The sequence below is a fragment of the Berghia stephanieae genome, chromosome 3 (genome assembly GCF_034508935.2).
Source record: "Berghia stephanieae isolate SIO BIC M18660-M18661 chromosome 3, UCSD_Bste_1.3, whole genome shotgun sequence".
NCBI lineage: Eukaryota > Metazoa > Mollusca > Gastropoda > Nudibranchia > Aeolidiidae > Berghia > Berghia stephanieae.
Genome location: NC_088362.1, coordinates 88,064,783 through 88,090,100, shown reverse-complemented (window position 1 = coordinate 88,090,100; position 25,318 = coordinate 88,064,783). Strand labels below are relative to the sequence as shown.

General features: G+C 35.4%; 2 protein-coding genes across 3 annotated transcripts in view; both read left to right on the top strand.

Annotated features, from left to right (window-relative positions):
- The window catches only part of LOC144968749 (uncharacterized), a 57,780-nt gene extending 44,710 nt beyond the window's left edge, over window positions 1–13,070 (top strand). For both annotated transcript variants that reach the window (XM_078907390.1, XM_078907391.1), the window contains exons 3-5: window positions 6,066–6,182; window positions 8,619–8,728; window positions 10,285–13,070. In XM_078907390.1, coding sequence (XP_078763516.1) covers window positions 6,066–6,182; window positions 8,619–8,728; window positions 10,285–10,481 — 424 coding nt within the window. In that variant the 3' untranslated portion in view covers window positions 10,482–13,070. The remainder of the gene's footprint in view (window positions 1–6,065; window positions 6,183–8,618; window positions 8,729–10,284) is intronic.
- A 7,169-nt stretch (window positions 13,071–20,239) lies between these two features.
- On the top strand, window positions 20,240–24,878 carry LOC144969377 (uncharacterized). The gene is made up of 3 exons (XM_078908486.1): window positions 20,240–20,363; window positions 21,362–21,411; window positions 22,968–24,878. The coding sequence occupies exons 1-3, from the start codon at window positions 20,240–20,242 to the stop codon at window positions 24,666–24,668; spliced, it is 1,875 nt and encodes a 624-aa protein (XP_078764612.1). The 3' UTR covers window positions 24,669–24,878.
- The last annotated feature ends 440 nt before the right edge of the window (window positions 24,879–25,318 follow it).

Below are 25,318 nucleotides of genomic sequence, written 5' to 3'. Positions count from 1 at the left end.
CTTTGTTTACGTTTGGGGCACCTAATTTTACTGCTCTATAAATGGAAAAACTTTAATGAAGACCGATACAAATGATGAATATTTCCTACACATTTTCGACGTCAACAAAAGATTTTAAAAAAAGTATTATTTTTGATTTTTCATTTTTTTTTAAAAGCCTACGAAGGGTCTATGCCTAAATATTCATGAATCGAATCTGGATTTCCTGTTCTTTCCATAAGTTGTGCATCTGATTAATTTTACTGAGACATGTGTAATTGACTATCGGTAATGAGTATCCTTAGCCCAGCAGCTGTTCATGTGTGCTTCGAGCTATTCAATTTGATACAGTATAGATTGAATGAAGTTGACGTCACTCGGGTCTTTGTTATTGTTTTTTTTTGCCATCCGCGTTTATGAGTAATTCTCACTTAAATGTATCAACCAGACTATAACAACGTTTAAGGTTACACAATGTTTTGTGTGTTAGTCCGTTATACTTCCGGATGGCAGTGTTGTGAACTTCTTAGCCAAGCCCACACTATCAATATATAGAACGAAGTGACGTCACTCAGGTCTTTGCTATTGTTATTTTATTTTTTTTTAGATTCACCTTTATAAGTAATTCTCACTAACCTATAGATAACCAGACTATAGATAGTTCGAAGATGACGTCACTCAGGTCTTTGTTATTGTTTTTTGCCATCCGCGTTTATGAGTAATGCTCACTGAACTGTATTAACCCGACTATAAACGTTCATGGATACACACAGTTTTGTGTGTTGGTCCGTTATACTTCCGGATGGCAATGTTTTGAGCTTCTTAGCCAAGCGCATACTATCTATAAACGTTCAAGGTTAGTCTTGTGTGTTGGTCCGTTTGTTGTACTTCCGAATGGCAATGCTGTGCGTTCTTAGCCAATAGCATACTTTGCCTTATGGAACAAATTAACGTACCCTGTTTGTTATTGAACCAAATTTCCCCTGCTGCTTCCAAGGTGTCCAGTTGATTGCTTGATAGTGTGAATTAATTTTGTATCTGGATGGAATTCAGCAAGTTTTAAAACTCATTTCCTCAATTATCGAGAAAAATAAGAATTGTCACAAGCATTCACACCCCCTCCCACTCTGGCAACATGCTTAATCTGTTTGTTTTTTTAAAGTGACAAATTATAGAGCAGGCACTGCAATAAGATAAAAATCTGAATTGCTTTTTTTATCATTATTAAACAATGCCAAACAAAGAAAAAACAAAAGAGAAAAATATAAAGAAACAAAACAATCCCAAAAATTAGCCTTTCATCTCGTGTTCAATGTTTGTGTTTTGTGATGCAAGCGAGGATTCACAGCGGAGACACGAAGACGTGTGAAGATTATAGATAGTAGGAAGTTGATGTCACTCAGGTACTTGTTATTGCTTTTTGCCATCTGCGTTTATGAGTAGTTCTCACTAAACTGTATAAACCAAACAAAAAACGTTCAAGGGTATAGATTGGCTAAGAAGCTCACAACATTGCCATCCGGAAGTATAACGTACCAACACACAAAACTATGTGTAACCGTGAACTTCTATAGTCTGGTTTACACAGTTTAGTGAGAATTACTGATAAACACGGATGGCAAAAAACAATAACAAAGAGCCGATTGGCGTCAACTTCATTCTATCTATACATCGTTTTGTGTATCGGTTCGTTATATTTCAGGATGGTAATGTTGTGAGCTTCTTAGTCAAGTGCATGCTATCTATAGATAGTTAGAAGATGACGTCACTCAGGACTTTGTTATTGTTTTTTTGCCAGCCGCGTTTATGAGTAATGCTCAATGAACTGTATTAACCTGACTATAAAAGCTCATGGATACACACAGTTTTGTGTGTTGGTCCGTTATACTTCCGGATGGCAATGTTATGAGCTTCATAGCCAAGCGCATACTATCTATAGGCATTAAATCGTCCCAACTATCGGCTAATCTTAGTGGTGTAATGGTAGTGCGTCTGATCGGTAATCAGGAGGTCTGAGGTTCAATCCCGAGTCAAGCTTTGCGGTCTTGTGGTATGGCATTCGGATCGTCAGGTCCTGGGTTCGAGCCTCGCTCAGCGCATACTTGACTCCTTGAAAAAGGCTCTTTATTCAAATTCTCTCACCGTACTAATGTATAAAATGAGTACCTGTCCGTTAATAGCGTTGTCTGTGTCGGAAAAAAATTGTAATATCGCCTAACAGGCGTCGTGTCTCGTTCTACATGTTACGTGTTGCTGTTGGTCAAAGACTCATTGTAAAGCGCTTTGAGCAAGTTTAGTGGATATTGCGCTATATAAAAGCTCCAGTTGTTTGTTGATTTTTTTTAAAACTGGTAATCAGGAGGTCTGAGGTTCGATCTCTCGTCAAAGCAGGCTGATTATTTAGGATGGGCTTTTTTTCCTTGATATTTTTCTTTCTCGCTTTTTCTGACACTGTTTCACGCACACATTTTCAGATATTTGATTTGGATTAATAGATTTAAGCTTTACAATACTTGAATGAGTTATAAAATCTACAAGGGATGGCGCATTTAACTACTTAAAACCGAATGGTCTGCCCTGTCTCGTCAGACTCTTTGAATAGGCTTCAACAGTCGTGACGTCACTTCCCTCGTAATGACGCATAGTAACTTAGTAACTGGTTCTAAACTGTCGATACAATGGAGGACGCCCGAGTGAAATATTTCTCCGACGAGCATAAAAGTGTATGTAGAGGAGAAAAACTATAAATCCGATCATGCTTTGACTTTTATACATTCTGATCACATGACCTGTGAAAAAGTTCTAGCCAGCATGAATAATAAAAAGTACCGATTTTCTCGTTGCTGGGTGGACGTGACATCAGACTATTGAATCTTATTCACAACGAACTGTAAAAAGAAGGACGAGATTCAAGAACATTGAGACAGGTGGCCGACATCGTAGGGAGCAAAATCTGCCATACCTTGAAAAAAAAAAAAAAAAAAAGAAAACAACACATTTTAACAAATTTGGCCCGAAAACTCGTCTTTCAAATATCGATCGATTAAAATGACCTTCATATTGTCAAAAATTCTCAAACATGAGACTTCACGGAAGTAACGGGTTGAGGGTTACTTTAATAAATTGATATTTTTAGAACGAGCTTTCTGGCTACATTTTTATTAAAATGTATTTTTTTAGAGTTAGGCAGACAGAAATTCTTAGTTAATGCCAAGAGCCACCAATACTTAATAATATACTATAGGGGGAAAATACAACAAAATAAAAAAAAAAAGAAAAATACAAACAAAACAAACATAGCAAAACAAAACAAACTGAAATAAAGCAAGCAAAAAGAAAGGGATTTTGTTTTAGAGTTACGGTACAAATTGATTTACAATTTTCAATAAACCACCAACATAACTCCAAATACAGTGATGTCAGTCTATTTCCTGACACGAGTAAAAGCGATTTCCAATTCAACGGGAGATAACTGCGTAACTGTAAGCCATTCACTAATTCCCTACGGTTTTCCCTCTTGAATAATAATCATTACTGCTTATTTCATTAGCTTAATGTCACTGAATATAATGTTATCAGGAGCTATTAAGATCAATAATTTCTTCTTTTTTTTCTCACCAACCTAACAACTGATAAGACAAACACATAAACAAAGACACACTCACCTACACACAACCGCACTCACACAAACACACCCACCACTAGTCACCACTACAATCGCTCGGTACTTTTACGTATTTATTCTGCAATTTTAAAAATGATATTTTGGTACTTTGAACATTTTAAAATGTGACGGAAAAAAGCACTGATCTTTATAACAATTGAAGGTTTGGAAATCCAGTTATGAAAATCACATCAGAAAATGAAAAGTCATAGAAAACAATTTCTCAATAAATGACACACATGGCCTTCTTGTTTATGTTGTCTGCATTCATGACATCTATTTCTCGTTGGTGGGTCAGTTGTAGGATGTATTGTCTTTTCATCAATTCAAACGAGGATCAGTGAACACACTGATGAAAAATAATATAGTAAAAATCATTCGGGCATTGTGTCCTTGGGTAAGGCACTTTTCATTCAACATCCAACTGGAAGTCCAACGTTTGAGAGTTTTGATATGATGTGGGCCAGTTCAATTGGATTCAATAGTCTGATGTCACGACGCCCGGCAACGGATGCCATCTTGGTTCTAAACGAAGAAAATCATTACTTTTTAGTCTTCATGCTGGCTAGAACTTTTCATATGCCTTGTGATCAGAATGTGTAAAAGTCAAAACATGATCAAATTTATGGGTTTTATTCCCCTCTGGATACGCTTTTATGCTCGCCGGAGAAATATTTCATACGGGCGTCCACCATTGTTCCGATAGTTTAGAGCCAGTGTTACTAAGTTACCATGCGTCATTAGGAAGGACGTGACGTTACGACTGTTGAAGAGTATTGACACGATATTTGAAGGACGAGTTTTCTGGCTAAAATCTTATGAATGTGTTTTATTTCAGTGTATCAGTAACTTAAGAGTAGGTCATCAAATTGTTTCTTAGCGACACGTAGATTTTGAATGCGTACGAACGTTAACTTGCTTGTATAACAATCGTTGATTCAGCACTTAAGTCTTATCAATTTGATAGATTTATAAATTTGTCTGTTAATATAACATCTCGGGAAATGTGTAAATTTGGAAAAAATAATCACCATAACAAGATGTTTTTTGTTGTTATTTTTCAAACTGTACTTTTCTTTCTCATTTATTTGGTATTGCTTTGTACATTGTGTTATCAAGGAACAGAATCATATTACCAATATTATGGTCGGCCTAATAATGATAATAATAACAATATTAATAATAACGATAATAATAATAATAATAATAATAATAATAATAATAATAATAATAATAATATAATAATAATAATAATAATAATAATAATAATAATAATAATAATAATAATAATAATAATAATAATAATAATAATACTAATAATAATAATAATAATAACAATAATAATAATAATAATAATAATAATAATAATAATAATAATAATAATAATAATAATAATAATAATAATAATAATAATATGACCATAAAATCGTTCTGGCTGTACCCAATCCCCAAAACGATATATTTAGTAATGGCATTATGGAAAGCAGATCGAGTCTGTGCTTCACGCTGACCCAGAGCAGGTCAAATAGATCAATGTCAAAAGTTGATAAAGTAACAAATAAATAGAATATGGTAGATACGCGTACTAGATGCATTTCCACGGATTTATCGTGCTCAGTGCGCTTCAAAAAGTTCCATGTTACTACGTCTACTACTACTACTACTACTACTACTACTACTACTACTACTACTACTACTACTACTACTACCTAACTGCGCTGCTGCTGCTACTACTACTACTACTACTACTACTACTACTACTACTACTACTACTACTACTACTACTACTACTATTACTACTGGTAACAATACTACTACTCCTACTACTACTACTACTACTACTACTACTACTACTACTACTACTACTACTACTACTACTACTACTACTACTACTAATCGTAATAATCGTTGTTATCATCATCATCATCATCATCATCATCATCATCATCATCATCATCATCATCACCACCACCATAATCACCATCAGTTCAATCCAATCCAATATATTGTTTCTACAGCTTTATTATTGCAGATAAAGACGATCATTTGTTTGATCTTCCGATAGTGCCACCCACGCCATAGCTATATTACTATATCAAAAACCATTAATTTAGATTACGTTCCATGAATTAATATTTCTGTTTTTGTTTTACCTGACTACTCAATCAGTTAACTGCCGTACTCTGGAAGGACAAGTATTTAAAAATTTGGCCAGAAAACTCCAAATATCCATCGATTTAAATGATTTAGGAAAGTCCCAGGTTTGAGATTTTTTTGCCAAGATGAACGGAATTTAAATCGATCGATATTTTTCTGGTCAAATAATATTTAGATATGAGATTTTGTGGGTTTTCTTTTTCAGAATGACGTTTAACTGGTTAATAATAATGGTCATAATTGTAATTCTTTTTGACTGTCCAAGGTTGACGTCGAATCAAGGCAATGACAGACTACACGTATGGCATTCTGACTGTTTCAGTCGTTGCGGCCATCAGTTCGAAAGGACCATAGAGCTTGCCTGCAGCTTTGACCCTTACAGGTATATATTTCTGTCTTCGTTTAACGTATTTTTTTTTTTTTTTTTGCCTATTGATACCTTTCTTTCTGATGAAGATATCTTTTTTTCGACCAACACACTCATGCCCACCAGTAAATGTGGTGAGTGTCGTTAATTTGTAACATTCTATTTTATTATTATTTCTTTTGTTTCTTTTCTTTTTTTTTGTCATTTTTATGTTGGAAAAAATAGAATGTTTTTCTTTACGTAACCTTTAATTGTCAGATAACATACTTGGAATGGTGGCTAGGTAGAATTCTGTGGCTTTTGTAAGGACGTAAATCAAACATTACCTTTATTTGCCAAAGAAAGAAAGAAAGAAAGAAGCAGATTCAATTTTCAGTATCTGGGTCACGTCAACATAAGCAAGTTTGACGTATGAGTAGCAAATACAGTTAAAAGAATTCCTTCAGAGCCATTAGGTACAGGGAGCTGGATATTATTCCGGTTGCTATTGCATGAAACAGACAATAACGATTGCTTGCTACCCTTTGGATAGGACGCTGGTATATTGCAAAGTACTTTCCGCCAAATCTAACCGACCCAGCTACCCAATCACTGCTGGGTGGACAGGGGAGGGGGAGGGGGTCCTAAAAAATCTCGAATTCACCTGGGAATGATCTCGGTACCCTTGCATGTGAAGCGGGTGCTCTGTCAACTGAGCCATCGGAATCCCACGTTAAAAGAATAAGGAACAAAAATGTCAAGTCAACATACTGGTCCCAATCTCATTGGAAGTGTGCAACCAGTCCTCCGGAAGACTGGATACATTCCTTGTACAATTGATCTCTTGGCTTCAGAGTGATGACATCTTGGTTTCTAGCCTAAATAAATGCTGGCCGTCAAAAAGACAAACTATCTTCGCTCTTTTACGCCCCGCTTCTACTAAAATAACTTTTGATTCATTATGAAACTGTTAGTACTCCGGAGAAGTGAATACACACTCCCAGTGAGTTTTGAACCAGAACAGAGGAAGCTGTGACGTCACAGTTTCTGCTTCCCATTATGATATTTGGCTTGTTTCGTGATGCCTCGTCGAGAGAGTCGTTGACACGACCAACCCTCCATTAAAGCCAAATTAATAAATCATTAATAAAACCACGACCCCTACACACCACACGCTACATACATTACAAATCCTCATGGCATGAAATAACGCAGTGGGTGTAGACATAAAAATATTCATAATGCATGACCTAGCGATTGCCATCATGCGAATTTTAGGAAACCTGGGGGTCTAATGATGTAGAAGTTAAAGAGTTCCGAATAGCTGTGTTTATTAACATGGAATTCGGAGGTCACTCGTGACGAAATAGATACAAGCAAGGTTATTATTATCATGATTATCATAACGTCCGACTGTGACCAGTCGTCTCAAAATGGTATTGTGTCGGGCTGACCTAGGTGCTGAAAATTGAATTTGTTGCCATAAATATGGGACTTAGGGGTAATTTCTATAACTTACGGCGGAGAACAAAATGCAATTCTTTACATTGTACAAGATCTTACTTAAGTTCTTATTTCTTATCATTTTAATTGTAAATTCACTTTCCACGGTTCCATTCCACCCGACATAATACCGTTTTGAGACGGTGTCACAAACTTTTAATTGAGCTTTTATATAGGGCAATATCCACTGAACGTGCTCAAAGCGCTTTGCAAGGGGCCCCTGGTCAACAGCAACACTTAACTTGTAGGACGGGACATGATGACGCCTGTTAGACGATGTTACTTTTTTTCGGACAGAGACAACTCATTTTACAGCTGAGTACGGTAAGAGAATGTGAGTAAAGAGCCTTTTCCAAGGACTCAACTATGCGCCGAGCGAGGCTCGAACCCAGGAACTTCCGATGGGAAAGCGAGTGTAATACCACAAGACCACATAACCGCACAAGGAATGTGATTTATTGCCTCTATCCGGTGGTATGTCGGCGGGAACCGGATGATGGATAGTGAATTTACAGTTAAAATGATCCGAAATAAATTCAAATGCTTGCCTTTATGACATTCGCCTTCTGACCGGGCGGTGCATTGTTGAGTGCTTGGAAAATGCTTTTAACTCACATTATCTCACCGTACTCATTTGTAAAATGAGTACCTGGCCGTGAACAGCGGAAAAAAATATCGCCAAAGAAAAAAAAAAACGTCAGGTCTCGTCCTACATTTTAAGTGTTGCTGTTGGTTAGGGAGCCCCTGTAAAACGTTTTGAGCACGTTTAGTGGATACCTCTTCATATAAATGCACGTTTTTATAACTTTAATAATGATACATACGAAATTGCATAATTGGGTGTAGGCCTTCATTCTTCTTATCTGATATCAAGATATCTCTGAAGTAAAATATTATTTACCAGTACAGGTTTTCACTAGATAATTTTGACATGAACGATTGTGAACATATTTTTCTTCTTTATTCCAGACGTGAATCAAGAGGTAAAAGAAGTATAGATACCTCTCAAACCAAAAGAGACACAGATGAAAATAGTTTTATCTTTTCCGCAATTTCTACTAAAAGATCACAAGAAAAAGGTGAATAATAAGCAATTTTAAATTGGATTTTGTTCTTTGTGTTATCCCCCCTTCTCCGATCCTTCTCATTGTGAGCCTCCTCCTCCTCCTCCTCCTCCTCCTCCTCCTCCTCCTTCTTCTTCTTCTTCTTCTTCTTCTTCTTCTTCTTCTTCTTATTATTATTATTATTATTATTATTATTATTATTATTAAATAACGATGATGATGATAATCATCATCATCATCACCATTATTATTATCATCATCACCACCACCACCATCATCATCATCATCATCATCATCATCATCATCATCATCATCATCATCATCATCATCAGCATCATCATCATTGTCAAGGACAGAAACAATTTGCGGGGGAAGCTCCGACGGTATAAGCACAGCAGCAGCAAGTATTGATTAATTACCTTGACCAATCATTCAAATTCCCCGTTATTGCATCCCAACATTGCAATAGTCATAGATGATGTTAAGCAAATGAATGTTTGATGGGCGATGATGCCCTAAGCTCAATTACTGAATTATAGAACTCGGTGATGTGTCATCAATATTGCCGTACTCGGTAAAAACACATTTTAAAATGTTGGCCACAAAACTCGTCCCTAAAAAAACCGACCGATTTAGATGGCCCTTATCTTCAAAGGGGTCTCAGGTTTGAGAGTTTTGACCAGATAAGTCATTTTAATTAATTGATTTTTGAAGGACGAGTTTTGTGGCCTACATTTTTATAATGTGATATTTTTTTTGTCAGGGTACGGCAAAATAATGTAATAACATAGAGGATAACTCAACACATAATTTGGGTCCTGGAGTCCTAGAGACTTCACACTCGTTAAATTTGTCCTCACATTCTCCACAACATTAAACCGATCTTACATCAAAACTTGAGCTTTGATATAGCGTAATATCCACTGAACGTACTAAAAGCACTTTACAAAGGGTCCCAAGCCAACAGCAACATATGTAGCACGAGAGAGGACTCATGTGAGGCGATATTACCTTTTTTTTCAACAGAGACATCGCTCAACGCCAATCGCAATGTTACAAAGCAAAACATTAAACTTTAGAGTCACAGAAGAAAATATGACGAAATAGCAATTTTAAAATATCAATTTGTGCTGCTATGTGGTATGGTGGTATGACACTCTTCTTCAGATCCTGGGTTCGAGTCTTGCTCTAAGACGCGCATAATTTAGCCCTTGGTAAAGGTTCTTCAATCATATTCTTTCACCATACTCAGGTGTAACATGAAAACCTGGCCGTTAAAGCGTTGTATAGCGCTTTGAGCACGTTTAGTAGATATTGCGGTATATAAAAGCTCAAGTATATTATTATGAATAACGTTGTCTTTGTCCGGGAAAAATTCTAATCTTTCCAAACAGACGTCTCGTCCTTTATATTAATTGTTGCTATTATCTAAGGACCCCATGTAAAGCGCTTTAGCACGTTTAGTGAATATTGTGCTGCATAGATGCTCAAGTTGTTTTTTTTTTCTTTACGTTTTAGTGCAGCAATTATATCTAATTGAATGTTATCTTTTTTTCATTTTCCCGCGACAGATTCTAGTGTTTTCTTCACAAAACGGTTAGCGTCTTCATTCCTCCACCATGGATCTTCCAAAAAGGCTGTTCTCAAAAGAAAGAAAAGGGGAATCACAGAGGAATGCTGTTATAATGTTTGCGCTTGGGAGGAATACGGAGAATATTGTCATGGCCATTTGCGGACAAGGAATCGAAGGCCGTCCATTTGTTTATGATTAATGTTTACCTATTTCAAAGATTTTGATATTTTATTTTTTGTTTTTGACTGTTTTATGATTTAATTTACACACGTTACTATTAAATCAATTTCTTCTCATTATAGAGACGAAACCAAAGGATTTTATAGCAATTTTCACAGTGGCTCCCATAGAAAATTCCGATTGAAAAAGAAAGAAATAAAGATAGTTAATACAATTATCTTTAAACGGCTTGAACTTATTTGAAAATAGTATATAAAGTCGATATCCATCATTAACCAGGGTATAATGAACTTCTACTAGGAACGCTAAGGTGTTATGTTTTAAACTCTAAAAAGAGTTTGCTTTATACAAGGCCACGTTTTATTGGTTAGTATATTATTAAAAGAAATCCAAATTATAGTTAAAGAACTGGAAAGATTGAACTTGGCAACGTAGTCTCAAGGATCCTTGTCATGAACTGTGCGGTTGTCAGCATATCCTCTGCTTGTTGGATTCCTTTTGTTATATTTTACACGTATCCCTGTCTTCTTGTGCCAACGTTTTAAGAGACTTCAGTTTTGATGGAATTGGTTTTTTTTTGTATATGTAAAGATAGTACGTATTGTTCTGGTGCTGATTGGAGCAGACGATGGATGGTATGTCTTCAGGGCGGAATTTAGTGTTGTTGGTATATAGATGTTGGTGTTTGCCCGCGGTGTTTTCCCCGGTGTTGAAGTATTCCTTCATTGCTGGCTAGGCAGGTATGTTATTGCTTCTTTGGAGAATGTGGCCATCTTTGTTGTTTTATTTTATCACCGACAGGGCGTGCTCTGCAACAGTCGTAGAGATCTTGGTTACTAAGCTTTTCTGGCCATATCACACTTATGACTCGACGGAATTGTATTCTGTGTAGGGCGTCTAGACTGTTTAAATTCTTTTTCATTAATCCACATGGGCTTTGTAGAGGTTTATTCTTTTGCTTTCGCTAATGATTTCCTGCCTATACCAGATATTTGCTTCTTTGTATGTCTTCTTCCTCTTTGATCAAGTTTCCAAGCTTCCTGACATTTTTCCAATCATCTTTGATCTGTTCAACTACTGTTATTTCTGTTTTTGTTTCGTTGACTTTGAGGTTCCATTGACTTAGGGTGTTAGATAAGACTGGTAGATAGTTACGTGCTTCTTGTTCCGAGTCGCAAATAAATGAGGTCCACATCGTCTGCGTAAATAAGTTCACGGGTTAGTCTTTGATTTGGAGCTATTTTTGATCTTAATTCTCTGAGGGCTGCTTCGAATAAGATAGGACCAAGACCGTCCCCCTGTGGCGTTCAAACTGTTGTTCTGATTGTTGCTGATTCTTTGCCTGACGTAAATGTGAGAGTTGTGTTGATAAGCAATCTAACATGGTCCCTCCCCAGAAAGCTTTTTAATGCTATTAACAATTTGTTTCTACATATTGTGTCGAAAGTAGAAATCATATCATTACCGAGAATTGAAAACTCTTCTTGTAGGGTTCTAGCTTTTAGCCATCTAAGTGTCCACACTGTGTCACGTGTGCTTATTTCTTTTCGGAACCCACTTTGAGAAGGTGACAGATAATCCTCCACTGCTGGTCGTATTCGCTTCAAAGTAATAAGCCTAACCATTTTCTGACAGTAGAACGATAGGTCTTAGCTTTTGTAATGAGCCTTTTGCCTTGTTAAGTTTGTTCAGTAAAATGAGTTTCCCTGACCCCAAGTCCAGATAGCTTTTCTGTATTCCGTATTAAACTGGACATAATTAATAACTAATTTCTTAATATTGATGTTTACTTTGAACATAATGTTGGCTTCGGTTTAACGTTGTGACGGCTACACGTGATATTAATATTGAATTGAAAGTCTGAGTTATGAAATTCTATATGAATTAATCCGCCTAATCTGAAAAAGGAACGAATGTAGTCCCTCAAAAGATTTAAGTCTCAGATTGTTTAATTTTGACAATTATCACTTCAAACTCGATTTTTTAAAAAAATCGGTTCATCCCGACATAATACCGATAATCAATAAGAAGCTTTAGGTCACAGTTAGTTGTCCAGAGGCGGTCTTTTTCCATTTGAGTATTCCAGACCATGTTTTGTATGTTTAACCCGCTCATCCCTATCACTGACTATCACGGTATTTGGAAGTGATATTTAAAACCTCATCATTGTTAACATTTTTCTGATACAAATTATATACGTCTTATTAAAGCTACTAGACTATTTTTTAACCTTTATATGGTATCAGTACTCTAGTTCATCAAATAGAACGGGAGAGGGGGTAGCAATGGAAGAGGGTTGTGCACTTTGGCCAAACTTCAATAGAAGGAGTGGGAGGGGTGGAGGTGCGCAACTTGATCAAAGAAAGGGGGGGGGGGGAGGGGCACAATTTGACCAATTCAAGGAAGGGGATGGGGGTGCGCATTTATGGTATTTTTGAAATTTAGGCGTGGCGAGATGTGGTGTTTTCTTTTAATCAAATATACTGCTAACAAAATATCATTAACTGCATAGAGAGTATATTTTTCAAAATGATTTAATTAAAAAAGTTGAGCAACTTGTGGTAGCAAAATTTTAACCGGCAAATTTCGTGAGCTGAAATTTGATAGAAGGGTTGTCGGGGGAGGGGTAGGGGGGGGGGAGGGTAGGTGCGATTAAGTTTCGACTGGTGGAGGGAGGTGCGCACAAATTCTGGAAAAAAATAGATGGGGGGGGGGGGGGGGGGGGTCTATTTGAGACAATAGAGTAGTTATCAATTTACTTTTGGATTGAACAACAATGGAGAAGGCAACCAAACAATCTTTAGGGATCGGGGACAGCATAGAGAGGGGGGCCAAGTTGAGTGAGTTAATGACAGGAGGCGGGGAGGGGATAGTAACCAATTTTTAAAAAAAATCAGAGACGCGTTTGTCAATGTATATGCAATTACATAAACGTGAGGAAATATGAAACTTTCTATTGGAGACTATTGTGCAATTTGCTTATGGTGCTAAATGGACATTTGATATATTTCTGTGTGCTTTACGATTATGTTGGTTACGGTGAATTCAACGTAATGATTTGCTTTTTAAAATAATATTTTGAATTAAATAGTTGATTGTATTTCGGTTTGTTTTACACATTCTCTCGCATTCTTTGAAATGCATTTTGCTTATTTAATACAGCTCAAATTTTATGAATGTTATGAGTGTCTGTAATATGAAATGTATTATTAATTATGATTTGCCATTGTTAAATGACGAGTAGTTTCAACAATAATTTTTAAAGTCGAGTGAAATCTCTTTTCTTTTTTTTTGACCACTTAACTGTCGTACTCTGGAAAGACACGTATTTTTTTAATGGCCAGTAAACTCGTTCTTCAAATATCGATCAATTCAAATGACCCTCATCTTGCAAACCTTACACCTGATAATGAGTTCCTTGTCATGTGAACTCACAATTGAAAATTTAGCGTCACGGGGTTAACTGTTTTTATGTTATGTTATATATTATCCATCCGACCAATGCCAAACGCTTAAAGAATGTTGTATACGTGGAAAAGTCCATTAGAAATGACATTTATTATTATTATTATTATTATTATTATTATTATTATTATTATTATTATTATTATATTATTATTATTATTATTATATTTTATTATTATTATTATTATTATTATTATTATTATTATTATTATTATTATTATTATTATTATTATTATTATATTATTATGATGATTATTATTATTATTATTATTATTATTATTATATTATTATTATTATTATTATTATTATTATTATTATTCAGATTTCTATTGCATTTGTCGTTGGATAAACGTGATATTAGAAATTGACTTTTAATCGTGAAATATTGTTTGTACTAATCTCCTTAACCCCCCCCCCCCCCCAACCTAAATATCAGATGTAAATTTTAAAGTTCTCACTTTAAATTCGATTTTCGGAATCTCGTTCATTCCGGACCATCCTCTTGAAACGGTATTATCTCCCGAAAAATAATCCCGTGTAAAGTGAATTTGCAAGTAAAACGATAAGAAACACGAAATGTAGGTTTTGTGCAAATGTAAGAAATTGAAGAGTACAGGGGGAAATACCCACAGATTGGGAATTTTTTGTGATTATCCCCCTTGAGTGATGTCGGTGCATCTGGGTTCTCCATCCATAAATAGAACAGCGAAAGAAAAAACCCACAACCATACCTAGATCTGTAACGGTTGTAGTTTTTCTGCTGTTTAATTTATGGAAGGAAGGTTAGGACCGCTGATCTCATTCAAGGGGGCCAGTCACAGAGATTTCGAAAAGTGGACACCCATAGCTTTTCCACTGCACTCTTTGATTGTATTTATTCTTCACCTTTAAGAATAGAAATTCACCAGTTTCATATTTAGGTCCACCTAGCAGTCAATGGGTAGCTGAGTCTGTTAGACTTGGCGGAAAGTACTTTGATTTAGACGAGAGTCCTATCCAAATGGTAGCAAGCAACTATGCTATGGTCGGGTTCACGCTATAGAAACAGGGATAAACTCCGACCCCGTGGGCCCAATGATGCTGAAGGACTACTCCCCCCCTCCCCTACCTATTTATAGCTATAAATTCAATTTCCAGCTACTAGTTCATCTTGACATATCGCCGATTTGAGAAAATGGGTTACATTTGTAGTTCACAAGGAATTCCAAATAGTTAGATTTTTTACTTCATTATGTAAGATTTGTTCACTTATGACAACATGGGTGATTCCTGTTGGCATTAGGCGTTTGTTGATGGATGATATATATATATATAATATATATATATATATATATATATATTTATATATATATATATATATATATATATATATATATATAATATATATATATATATATATATATATTCCTTTGTGGAATGCTAAAGGGCGTACATGTGAGATTTAGATACGTGTTTTACGACAAGTAAAGAAGAGATATAAAACCCATATTCACTCCCAGTTCCAATATTACAAATTTATACAATTAATGTTTTCAATTACACTATTAATTAATTTATGAGAAAACCCAAGAGCCATAATCCAAGATCTGTTTATTATCGGGTGTGTGATTTTCTTCATCTATGATTTATGTTCAATTTTAAGATATTTTTATTTACAAATTCTGTTGATTAAAATGAAAATAAAAGAAATGACAAGAATGAGTGCTTGATTTGTTTGTATATTTTCTCTCCTTAATCCCCATACATTCCATGGTGTTGTACTACTGATGATGTAAATGATGGCAATGCTTATGTTGGTGACTATTACGGTTATGATAATCAACTTTATCATATTCTTCTTCTTCTTCTTCTTCTTCTTCTTCTTCTTCTTCTTCTTCTTCTTCTTCTTCTTCTTCTTCTTCTTCTTCTTCTTCTTCTTCTTCTTATTATTATTATTATTATTATTATTATCATTATTATTATTATTATCATTATTATTATTATTATTATTATTATTATTATTATTATTATTATTATTATTATTATTATTATTATTATTATTAATTATTATTATTATTATTATTATTATTATTATTATTATCACCATCACCATCACCATTTGTCATCATCATCATCATCATCATCATCATCATCATCATCATCAGCACAGTCATCGTAATCAAAATAAGCCACAGCATCATCAACATTCCAAGCCCATCCCTGCTCTAATCCACAAACAGCGTCACCACAAATCACACATCCCAGCGTTGGGGCGAGGAGACCGTTTGTGCTTATCATTTTAACATCGATCTATCGATTAATCGAGACAGATCGATACAAACACTTAAAACGCCTGGATAATGTTTACCCCTTTCGCTGGCATATTTCTCCCTATTATTGACTACTTAATAATAATATCGTTTACAAATCGCCTTGTCAAGCAACATTATGGGGATTAACCTTTTTATTTAAATACAGTCTAATTTCCCTTATCTGACAGTTGCTGTGATGTTTAAAAATGACGTTGTATAGAGCAATATTCATTATATTATGTGCTCAAGGCGTATTACAAGGGGTCATAAGCCAACAGTAACGATGAATGGGCACTATACTAAGTGATGTTATCGTTTAAGTAAAATACTCACAACATTCTCCAGCCGGCTGGATATAACGTACCAATACACAAAACTATGTGTAACTTTGAATGTTTATACGATTTATATAATTTAGGAAGCACTAACTAATCATTAAAATGACTGTCAAAGAACAAATATTCAAGTATTATAGCTGAGTGACGTCAGTTTCGTTCCTTCTATAAAGCGTTCTTTTGATTTTTCATCGACAGACACAATTTTGCTATCTACTAGGTATTCATCATATTTCTGTATGTTGGGAATATGTGAGCAAAAAGCCTTTTCCAAAGACTCAATCTTGCGCTGCCCACACTGGTCTTCGAACCTACGACCTATAAGTTACAAGGTGAGTGCCATACCGATGGTCCGCAAAGTTGAACCCTTGGCATCGAGTTACAAATCAATAAGAACGAACTAAATTTTGTTAGTGTGTTCGAGTCATTGAACACATTGCAAAATATGATCAATATGACTTAGATACATAATAAACAGTGTGTTTTTATGTTTGTTTTTAAGGGTTATACGGCGCTTGCAACACATTTAGGTTATATCAGTGCCAGTAAAAAGGAAGAAAATGGGAGAGTAAAAAGTTCTAGAATTACAATTAAAGCATCCAAGAAAAAGTAAGACAAAGGGGAACTGGGAACAAATAAGGATTAGATGTAGATTCCAAGAGATTCCATCAATGTACTTAGTTTGAGATCACCAATAAGTCTCATCTGGACACAAGCACGGCCCCCACAAGAGGAACAAACTCAAATGCTTACATTATAAATTCAAAATAACAAATATAATATACATAGCAGAGAGATGATTTACAAGGAAAAAAAATATCATCTCTCAAAGCAATAACTATGCATTTGACTGTTTCCCTCCAAGCCAGGATTCCGGCCAGGGCCAGGACAAAACCAAGTAATCTCATTCCAAGATAAAGACAGAATGCAAGTTGGAAAACAGATATACGGGGATAGAAGACACAGTATGTACCTCCCTGCCCACTATGGAAGGTCAGGAGCCCCACCCAGTAATAAACAGTGTTACAGTTTTCAAAATATCCTAAATCCGAACAGGTCCTTTTGTTCAGTCTAACCAATAGGTATGTTTACGACATTCATTAGCACAACAGCGTGTTTACATAATTTGCTAAGAAATATCCAATCGTTGGACAGCAACAAATCATTTGATCGGTGACTCGGTTGGACGAAAAGCTGGAAAAAGGTCGTTTCAATTTAATTATCAGTACCCTATTATTCTTAGAGGGAATACGTAATGTTTTTCTCTTTCCGCCAATTATTGACATTTATTTGGCGCATCGTCATGGATCCACTTTGCTCATAAGTTCTCTTTATAAAGCTCTATTCCCTCACCAGGACATACAGTATAATTTGCCTGCAGGACATCATTTTTGGACTACATCTTTAACAGATTCATCGCCTCTTTTAACCACATCCTCATTCACACCTTAGTTAAGGGAGTTGTTCCTCTCCCTCTCTTTTAGTCCGTCAGATTCAATAGGCTCATGAACCCAGAGTTTATCCCAGTTTCAATATATGGAGTGAAACAGAGATAGCAATTGCTTGCTATCCTTGTTGATAGGACACTAGTTTATGGCAAAGTACTATCCGCCAGATTTAACAGAACCAGCTATCCAATCACTGCAGTGAGGACAGGAGCGTCAAAAAAAAAAAAATCTCGACTGCACCCGGGATCGATCTCAGTCCAATTGTGTGAAGCGAGTGCTCTACCAACTGAGCAACTGGGACCACGGAGTGGGTTGAAATTTGTGTAAAATATCTTAATCAGAGAAACAACACCGAGGTCAAATTTTGTTATATAGCTAACTTCTTATCACACTCAACATCGCTTGACTTAAATGCAAGACGAAACACATACCGTTAAGCTATTGACGCCACTCTATTTTGTCTTATGTATCCAATCAACTTAAAAATCAATAGCCACTATTGAACGGCTGCATTGATTTTTGTTACGTCGCTACTTATCGAAGACCTAAATGATTGTCTTTCTAAAGAATGGATACAAACACCATACAAATGTTGCTCACTCAGGGTAGGCTTAGCCTGGTGTTGCGTTGATATCGAGAACTATGAGTCTTATTCTATTACACTTTTTGTTCATGTGTGTGTGTGTGTGTGTGTGTGTGTGTGTGTGTATGTTTGTGTTTATGTGTGAGTAAGTACGCAAGCAAGTAATGTGCGGAATTTATATTTAAAATGTGTAATTTTTATGCAATTGATCATTGTATAGCGCCTTGAGGGCTTGGAGAACGCATTATTATTATTATTATTATTATTATTATTATTATTATTATTATTATTATTATTATTATTATTATTATTACTGCTACTACTACTACTACTACTACTACTACTACTACTACTACTACTACTACTACTACTACTACTACTACTACTGTTAATATTATTATTATTATTATTATTATTATTATTATTATTATTATTATTATTATTATTATTATTATTATTATTATTATTATTATTATTATTATTATTATTATTATTATTATTATTATTATTATTATTATTATTATTATTATTTTTATTTTCATCATCATCATCATCATCATCATCATCATCATCATCATCATCATCATCATCATCATCATCAGTATTAGCCTTAATGCGCTTGTGGCATTTTTTGCGTCATTTAAAATTAAATGTTAAGGTAGCACTTAAGAAAAAGTAAGCCAAAGTGCACCAGCTCAGGCAGAGAGCAGAATTATGCAGTTTGGAAAAGGTAATCAATCATTTCGTCCAGTTTGAGGCTACCCATTAACCAGCTAGCCGTTAACATTGGAAAAAATGTGTATGAAATGGTGCCAGACAAAGCAAAAAAACAAACAATAAAACTACAAGAAAAAAATCGTTACCCAAAATCAGCCTGCTTCGACAGGGCATCACTCCTTGGACATCCTCATTGTTGGCCAGATTATTACATTGTAATGGTAGCACGTCACAATGAGATGTATCGATGTATTTAGTAGTAGATAGTAGCGTATGACTTCACCTCCAAATACATTTCGTCAACCCAGCTTCGAATGTCTTCCTCCACCCTAAGAATTGTTTGATAGTTTGTGTTGTCCCGTGTTGTGTGTGTGTGTGTGTGTGTGTGTGTGTGTGTGTGTCTGTGTGTGCGCGCGCTTGTGTGTGTGAATTAGTATATTTCAGCCAAAGTAATTGGTAATTTAAGCGCTTAGAGTCTGGCGTCTCTTAGTTATAGCGCTATATAAGTTTTCAGCATTATTATTATTATTATTATTATTATTATTATTATTATTATTATTATTATTATTATTATTATTATTATTATTATTATTATTATTATTATTATTATAGCCACCTTCAAGCTTAGTTACTGGACAGTGGAGGACGATGTAGTCTGTGGGCATCACTGTTCCCAAGTTTCCATCTGCACTTGATAATCTTACATCACAAATTATCCTTGAAAACTTGATATCATTACGCGTTATCATTTATGGGGATTGGCAAAATATATAATGTTATCCAACTTATGAGATCACAACACATAAAGTTGTAGTGGTAAGAATTAGAATCAAGACAATGTTGCAAAATAGTAAAATGTTAAAATTGATGTATATTTTGCACAACAAACGCCTTGAAACAATTATGAAACACTTCTTAGAGGAAAAATGCGTCGATGCAAAAGAGGGAGAGAAATTCCAAGTTTGGAACAGGACATAGAGGGCTGGTTGAAGACAACTTTAACACTGACAAGCTAACAGGCAAGGAATCGAGTGTAGTTCCACAAGAAAGTTCAAGAGGTAATGTTCCATACATGATAGACAAACGCACAAACACATAAACGCACACATACACAACCCAACACACAGCCAGGTGGATAGACAGATAGGTCGGTAAACAAATGGTAGGTAAATAGATTGGTAGGTAGTCAGATAGATAGATAGATAGATAGATAGATAGATAGATAGATAGATAGATAGATAGATAGATAGATAGAGAAAGATAGATAGATAGATAGATAAATAGATAGATAGATAGATAGATAGATAGATAGATAGATAGATAGATCGATAAAATAAATTAAGTTCTACAAAACTGTTTCGCAATTTCATGATTTGGGTGTGATACTATCCTAAATACTGGCTGAATTTCCTTCTTGTCTATCCACATTGATGCTCATCCTGCTGCTCATACTCTTGATACGTTTAGTTGTTTACGTAACATACGAGTTTGTTTAACCAGGATTTGACTCCAGATGTTACTATATTTGGCAAGCAAAGAGATCCTCAGTTTTGAATCCTGTGCTCCATCATTATAAATGCCATTTGACGAAAGCGGGCCGGTATTGAGACAAATTGCTATTTGAAAGATGTTCACTGTACCAGTTAAAGGCTTAATTTGTGCGGCTATGTGGTCTAGGGTATGACAATTCTTCGGATGGGAAGGTATGGGGTTCGAATCTTGCTCTCTCTTGCGAATCGTTGAGTTCTTGGAGGTTCGGTATTGCAGTTAAAGCCAGATTATGTCATGAGAGAAACGGAAATGTGTTCAATCCACCTGTTTAAGGGTTAATTCATATTCTGAGCATATCAATCAATGTGAAGAAAGCCGTTCCACATTCAGGCACGCCATCAATAATCACCTCTAAGTGCGCCATTGAGTATAGCAGTCACCAGATGATTTACATGTCTGCTTTTCTCGTAACTGAGAATGTAAATTGCCTTCCATCGACTGCCCTCTAGTTACATTTTGGGTCATTATGGTATTAGAAATTCCCTTTTCCAAACTATATGAATAGGTAGCTATAGAGGAAAAGGAGTTGATTATTACCATTGGTTTGTTCCTTGGGTAAAGTATTGCCTCATTCAATTCATGTGTCGGTAAGTACTCGTTATGAACTCTCGAGGTATAATAATAGATAAAAGGCACCAAATTTTGTATGAATCTGTCGTTATTTTCCGCCTTAAACATAAAGCATTTTGAAGCAGATTAAGCCATGTAACTTGGTAGAATTATCTTCTAAAATGATGTCTTAATTTGTAAATCACAAACGTATTTTAGCCAGTTAACTGCTGTACTCTGGAAAATCGCGTTTTTTAAAATTTGTCCAGAAAACTCGTCCTTCAAATATTAATCGATTTCAATATCTCTCATCTTGTCAAAAACTCTCTAACTTGGGACCCCCAGTTTGAGAGGTTTTTTTTGACAAGATGAGAAATATTTAAATAAATCGATGTTCGAAGGACGAGTTTTCTGGCCAAATTTTAAAACACATGTCTTTCCAGAGTACGGCAGTTAACTGGTTAACGTTTGTGATTCGGGCTACAGGTCTCTTACTGCGCATGCAAACTGCTATCGGTTGATATTCGATAACTAAGATGTAACGATAAATGAGCAGATATAAGCCTCCGTGGTGTGTTTAATTTGTCGGAAAGATTGGTTGTTGTTTTGGTTACGCCAATAACATAATAAAATTCATTCCACTATTTTTATTTATACTTCCTTTATTGTGAGCGATCCCCCGTATTTCAAAGCATTTCTACCGTCGCCTGTACTATTGATTTCATATTTCCTCTTCAGCCATTCCTCCATTCTATATCTTTCATTGATTATTCCACTGGGACTCCACTATTGCCACCTTGGGTGCGTGCTTTGGAGTTTAATTTCATTTTTCCTCTTATCATTAATGCACCCCCTTCTCCCCCTCCCCAATCGCATTCTCTCTGCCGCCCTTACTTTTTAGCAGGCTTATCAAAGAGTTATGAAACCATGCGAATCCAATACCGACAAGGAAAGAGCAGAGATTTAGAGTAATGGACAATGCATTATACTTTAGTGATTTTTGTTATTGGTTTGAACACGATTTGTAAATATTGATAAATATCCTTCTTGTGGAATATTGAGGTTATATCAGATTCTTTGTTACATACAATGTTTTGTGGTGTGTTTGAATTCGTTTTCAACGATGGTCAATGGTTTTAAAACTAATAATGAATTGACTTTATTTTCTCTCCAGTGAAATTGAATAATGCATCACATATTATCGGTTCTCTTAAATGTTGATTAACATAATTGACTTAGAGAGAGTATTTGGATTTCATTTTAAAGCGATGAGTGTTTGTAGTAGAAACGTTTGATACTAGAAACGCTTTTATGTTCTTAAATTGAGAAAAAAATGAAAACAATTTCGACTGCCTTGAGTTTGATCGGCTTATAATGTGTATACCAATTTACACATTACTTGATTAATGAATTGGAATGGTAATGGAAACTTTGGTGTTTAGCGATTAGTGTTTGCATATTATTATTCCGATTTTTAACATTTTAAAGACAATATATTACCAGATCGGTGCTGTGCAACAATAATATAAATAACTGTTTAATGAATATATTTTGTTTTTCAGAGTTACGGATTAATGAAAAGAATGATGCTGAAAAGTGAAGAAGTTAGTCTTAATACACTTCGAGTTGCGTCAAATGAATGGCCGGGTCTTGTGTATTACCAAGGAGTTACGTCACGAACAGCATTATCCACATCGGAAAAAGCGACACAAACAATCAAAAATACAAAAAATAAAGCTTTGAGCAAAAACTGTGTTCGTCCACAATCAAGACGCTTCACACAAAAGAATGATAACACGCAAGAAAATTGCAAAAGGGAAATAAACCTTGCCGAGACTTCTCACATTGATTGTGATTCAAATAAAGATACAAAACGCACCAAATGCTTTGCAAGTGGTATTAATAAATCACAAACTTCACAATGCACTAGACCGGCGTCGTCAGCCCGTAATGAATCACCGACATCTGACGAAGTCATCTGCCAAAAGAGATCGTCGCATACTGACAAAACCGTGTATCCTCTCCCAAACGTCAGTTGGAATGAAATGCCTAGAGTCGTCGACGAGAGGCTGAGGTTGACGTCGTATTCTTCAAACAATAATCCGTGGCTATCTAATAAAATGCCTCGTCCTCAAACTGCAGGCCCGCGTGTTATAGTACCTTTAAAACATACTTGTCCTGTCGGTTTAAACAAGGAGGACATTATTCGAGGGACACGTCTTGGCGATCAAAATACAACACAGGGAGATATAGATTCAAACAAATTGTTGAATGGAACATCCACTTCCTCAACAACTTCAAAGCAAAGCTCCGAAAAAAGGATCACAATTAAAGAAGAGAGCCATAGAAAATTCTGTAGATTTATAAAGCGCAAGGAAAACGATAAACATATTGCAGCGCTAGAACTTACAATAACTTCCATACATCCAGAAACACCAAATAATTCTGCTGTTTTAGAAAATAGCAGTTGTGACAACGGAAACAGTAATGAGAATCTAATATGTAACTCCAACGATAATGATAGCAACACGTCGTTATTTATCAACTCATACAACTACAACACGTTAGAAGGAATTCGAAAAAGTTACCGCAGAGCTCAGTCAGCACCCCCAACCCACCATCGAAATGACAGAGTGCAATGTGGAAATACGTTCTCATTAGAAAATCAAGCAAATCAAAAACAGTTCTCAAACTTGTATTGGCGTGCAAAATCTGCTTATCACAAACGTTTGGAAGCCATGTCGGAAGAAGAATCTGATTGCAATGGCAAAGAAGATCAAAAAACTTACTGTCTCACTTCAAGTACAAAACACACTCTGCTTCGTCCTCTACTCCGAGTTGATGGCGATATCAAACACAGTGCTGGATGCCCGTATAAGTGTAAAGGTTGTTTCAAAGCTTGCCTAGTCTCCGATGATTATGTGCAAAAAGCAATAGCAAAGGCTGTGCAAGAATCCGAAAATCACGTTGAGACTATACACGAAAAAAGAAGACCTTCACGTGTAGTAGCTAAGTCCGATATCGTGAGAGAAGCTTTAGGGAGATCTCAGCCCCTATTTCACCACGTCTATGGAGGTGGTAGAGTCAGAGGTCGCATAAAAATACGACCTTGGCCTAAATATGGTTGGATGGATTTAAAGATGAAAAAGATTGACAATGGATATGAAGAAATCAAAACAGATGATGATGATGATGATGATAATGATGATGATGATGATGGTCATAGAGTCGAAAGGAATTCTACAAACAACTACAAACAATAGCAATGCTTTTGAAGGGAAATAGATCAATCAAGTCTTTTGTTGAACACGATGTGAATGTCCGCAAATTACTTTAAAACTTATTTAGATTCTTTCAGGTAATCGGAATTATTGTGGGTTATATGAAAATTCAAAAGCAGGTCAATTCAAAATGTGTATATATTATCATTAGCATAAGTTACATTTTTGGGAAAACCTAAGCAGTAATTAAAGAATCAGCGGTCCATTGATTGGAAAAGGATTAAAACTAATTTTCTGTGTTATAATTCTGTGTTTTTGATACACAAATTTGTTATACATACTGTACCATCCAGAACATGTGAGAATTTGACCTTATTGCTTATTTTCAATAACAAGCGGTCTAACTTTGTAAAAAAAATGGTTACACGATTTGTAATAAGGCACGGTTCTATATCCTTTGGATTTTACTTTTGTGATAAATTCGATTTGGAAATGAGGTTATAACAATAGGTCATTTATGGCTAAACGTCTCAAACTGATAATATTAGAGACGTTTAGTTGATCAAACGTATCACGCAATACGCATCACGTTTCACGTATCTATATCACTATCACATGATCATTCTCATTTTATGTAAAATTAGTGTCGCTTTCCGATTTTCATATGAGTCACGGAAATGTTTGCATTATGA

Bases quoted from the DNA above. Each gene is read 5' to 3' on its own strand.
- LOC144969377 (XM_078908486.1), top strand. From the start codon at position 20,240: ATGCAAAAGAGGGAGAGAAATTCCAAGTTTGGAACAGGACATAGAGGG. The intron at 20,364-21,361 runs GTAATGTTCCAT...CTATATGAATAG, and splicing joins TCCACAAGAAAGTTCAAGAG to GTAGCTATAGAGGAAAAGGA. The intron at 21,412-22,967 runs GTAAAGTATTGC...TTTGTTTTTCAG, and splicing joins ACCATTGGTTTGTTCCTTGG to AGTTACGGATTAATGAAAAG.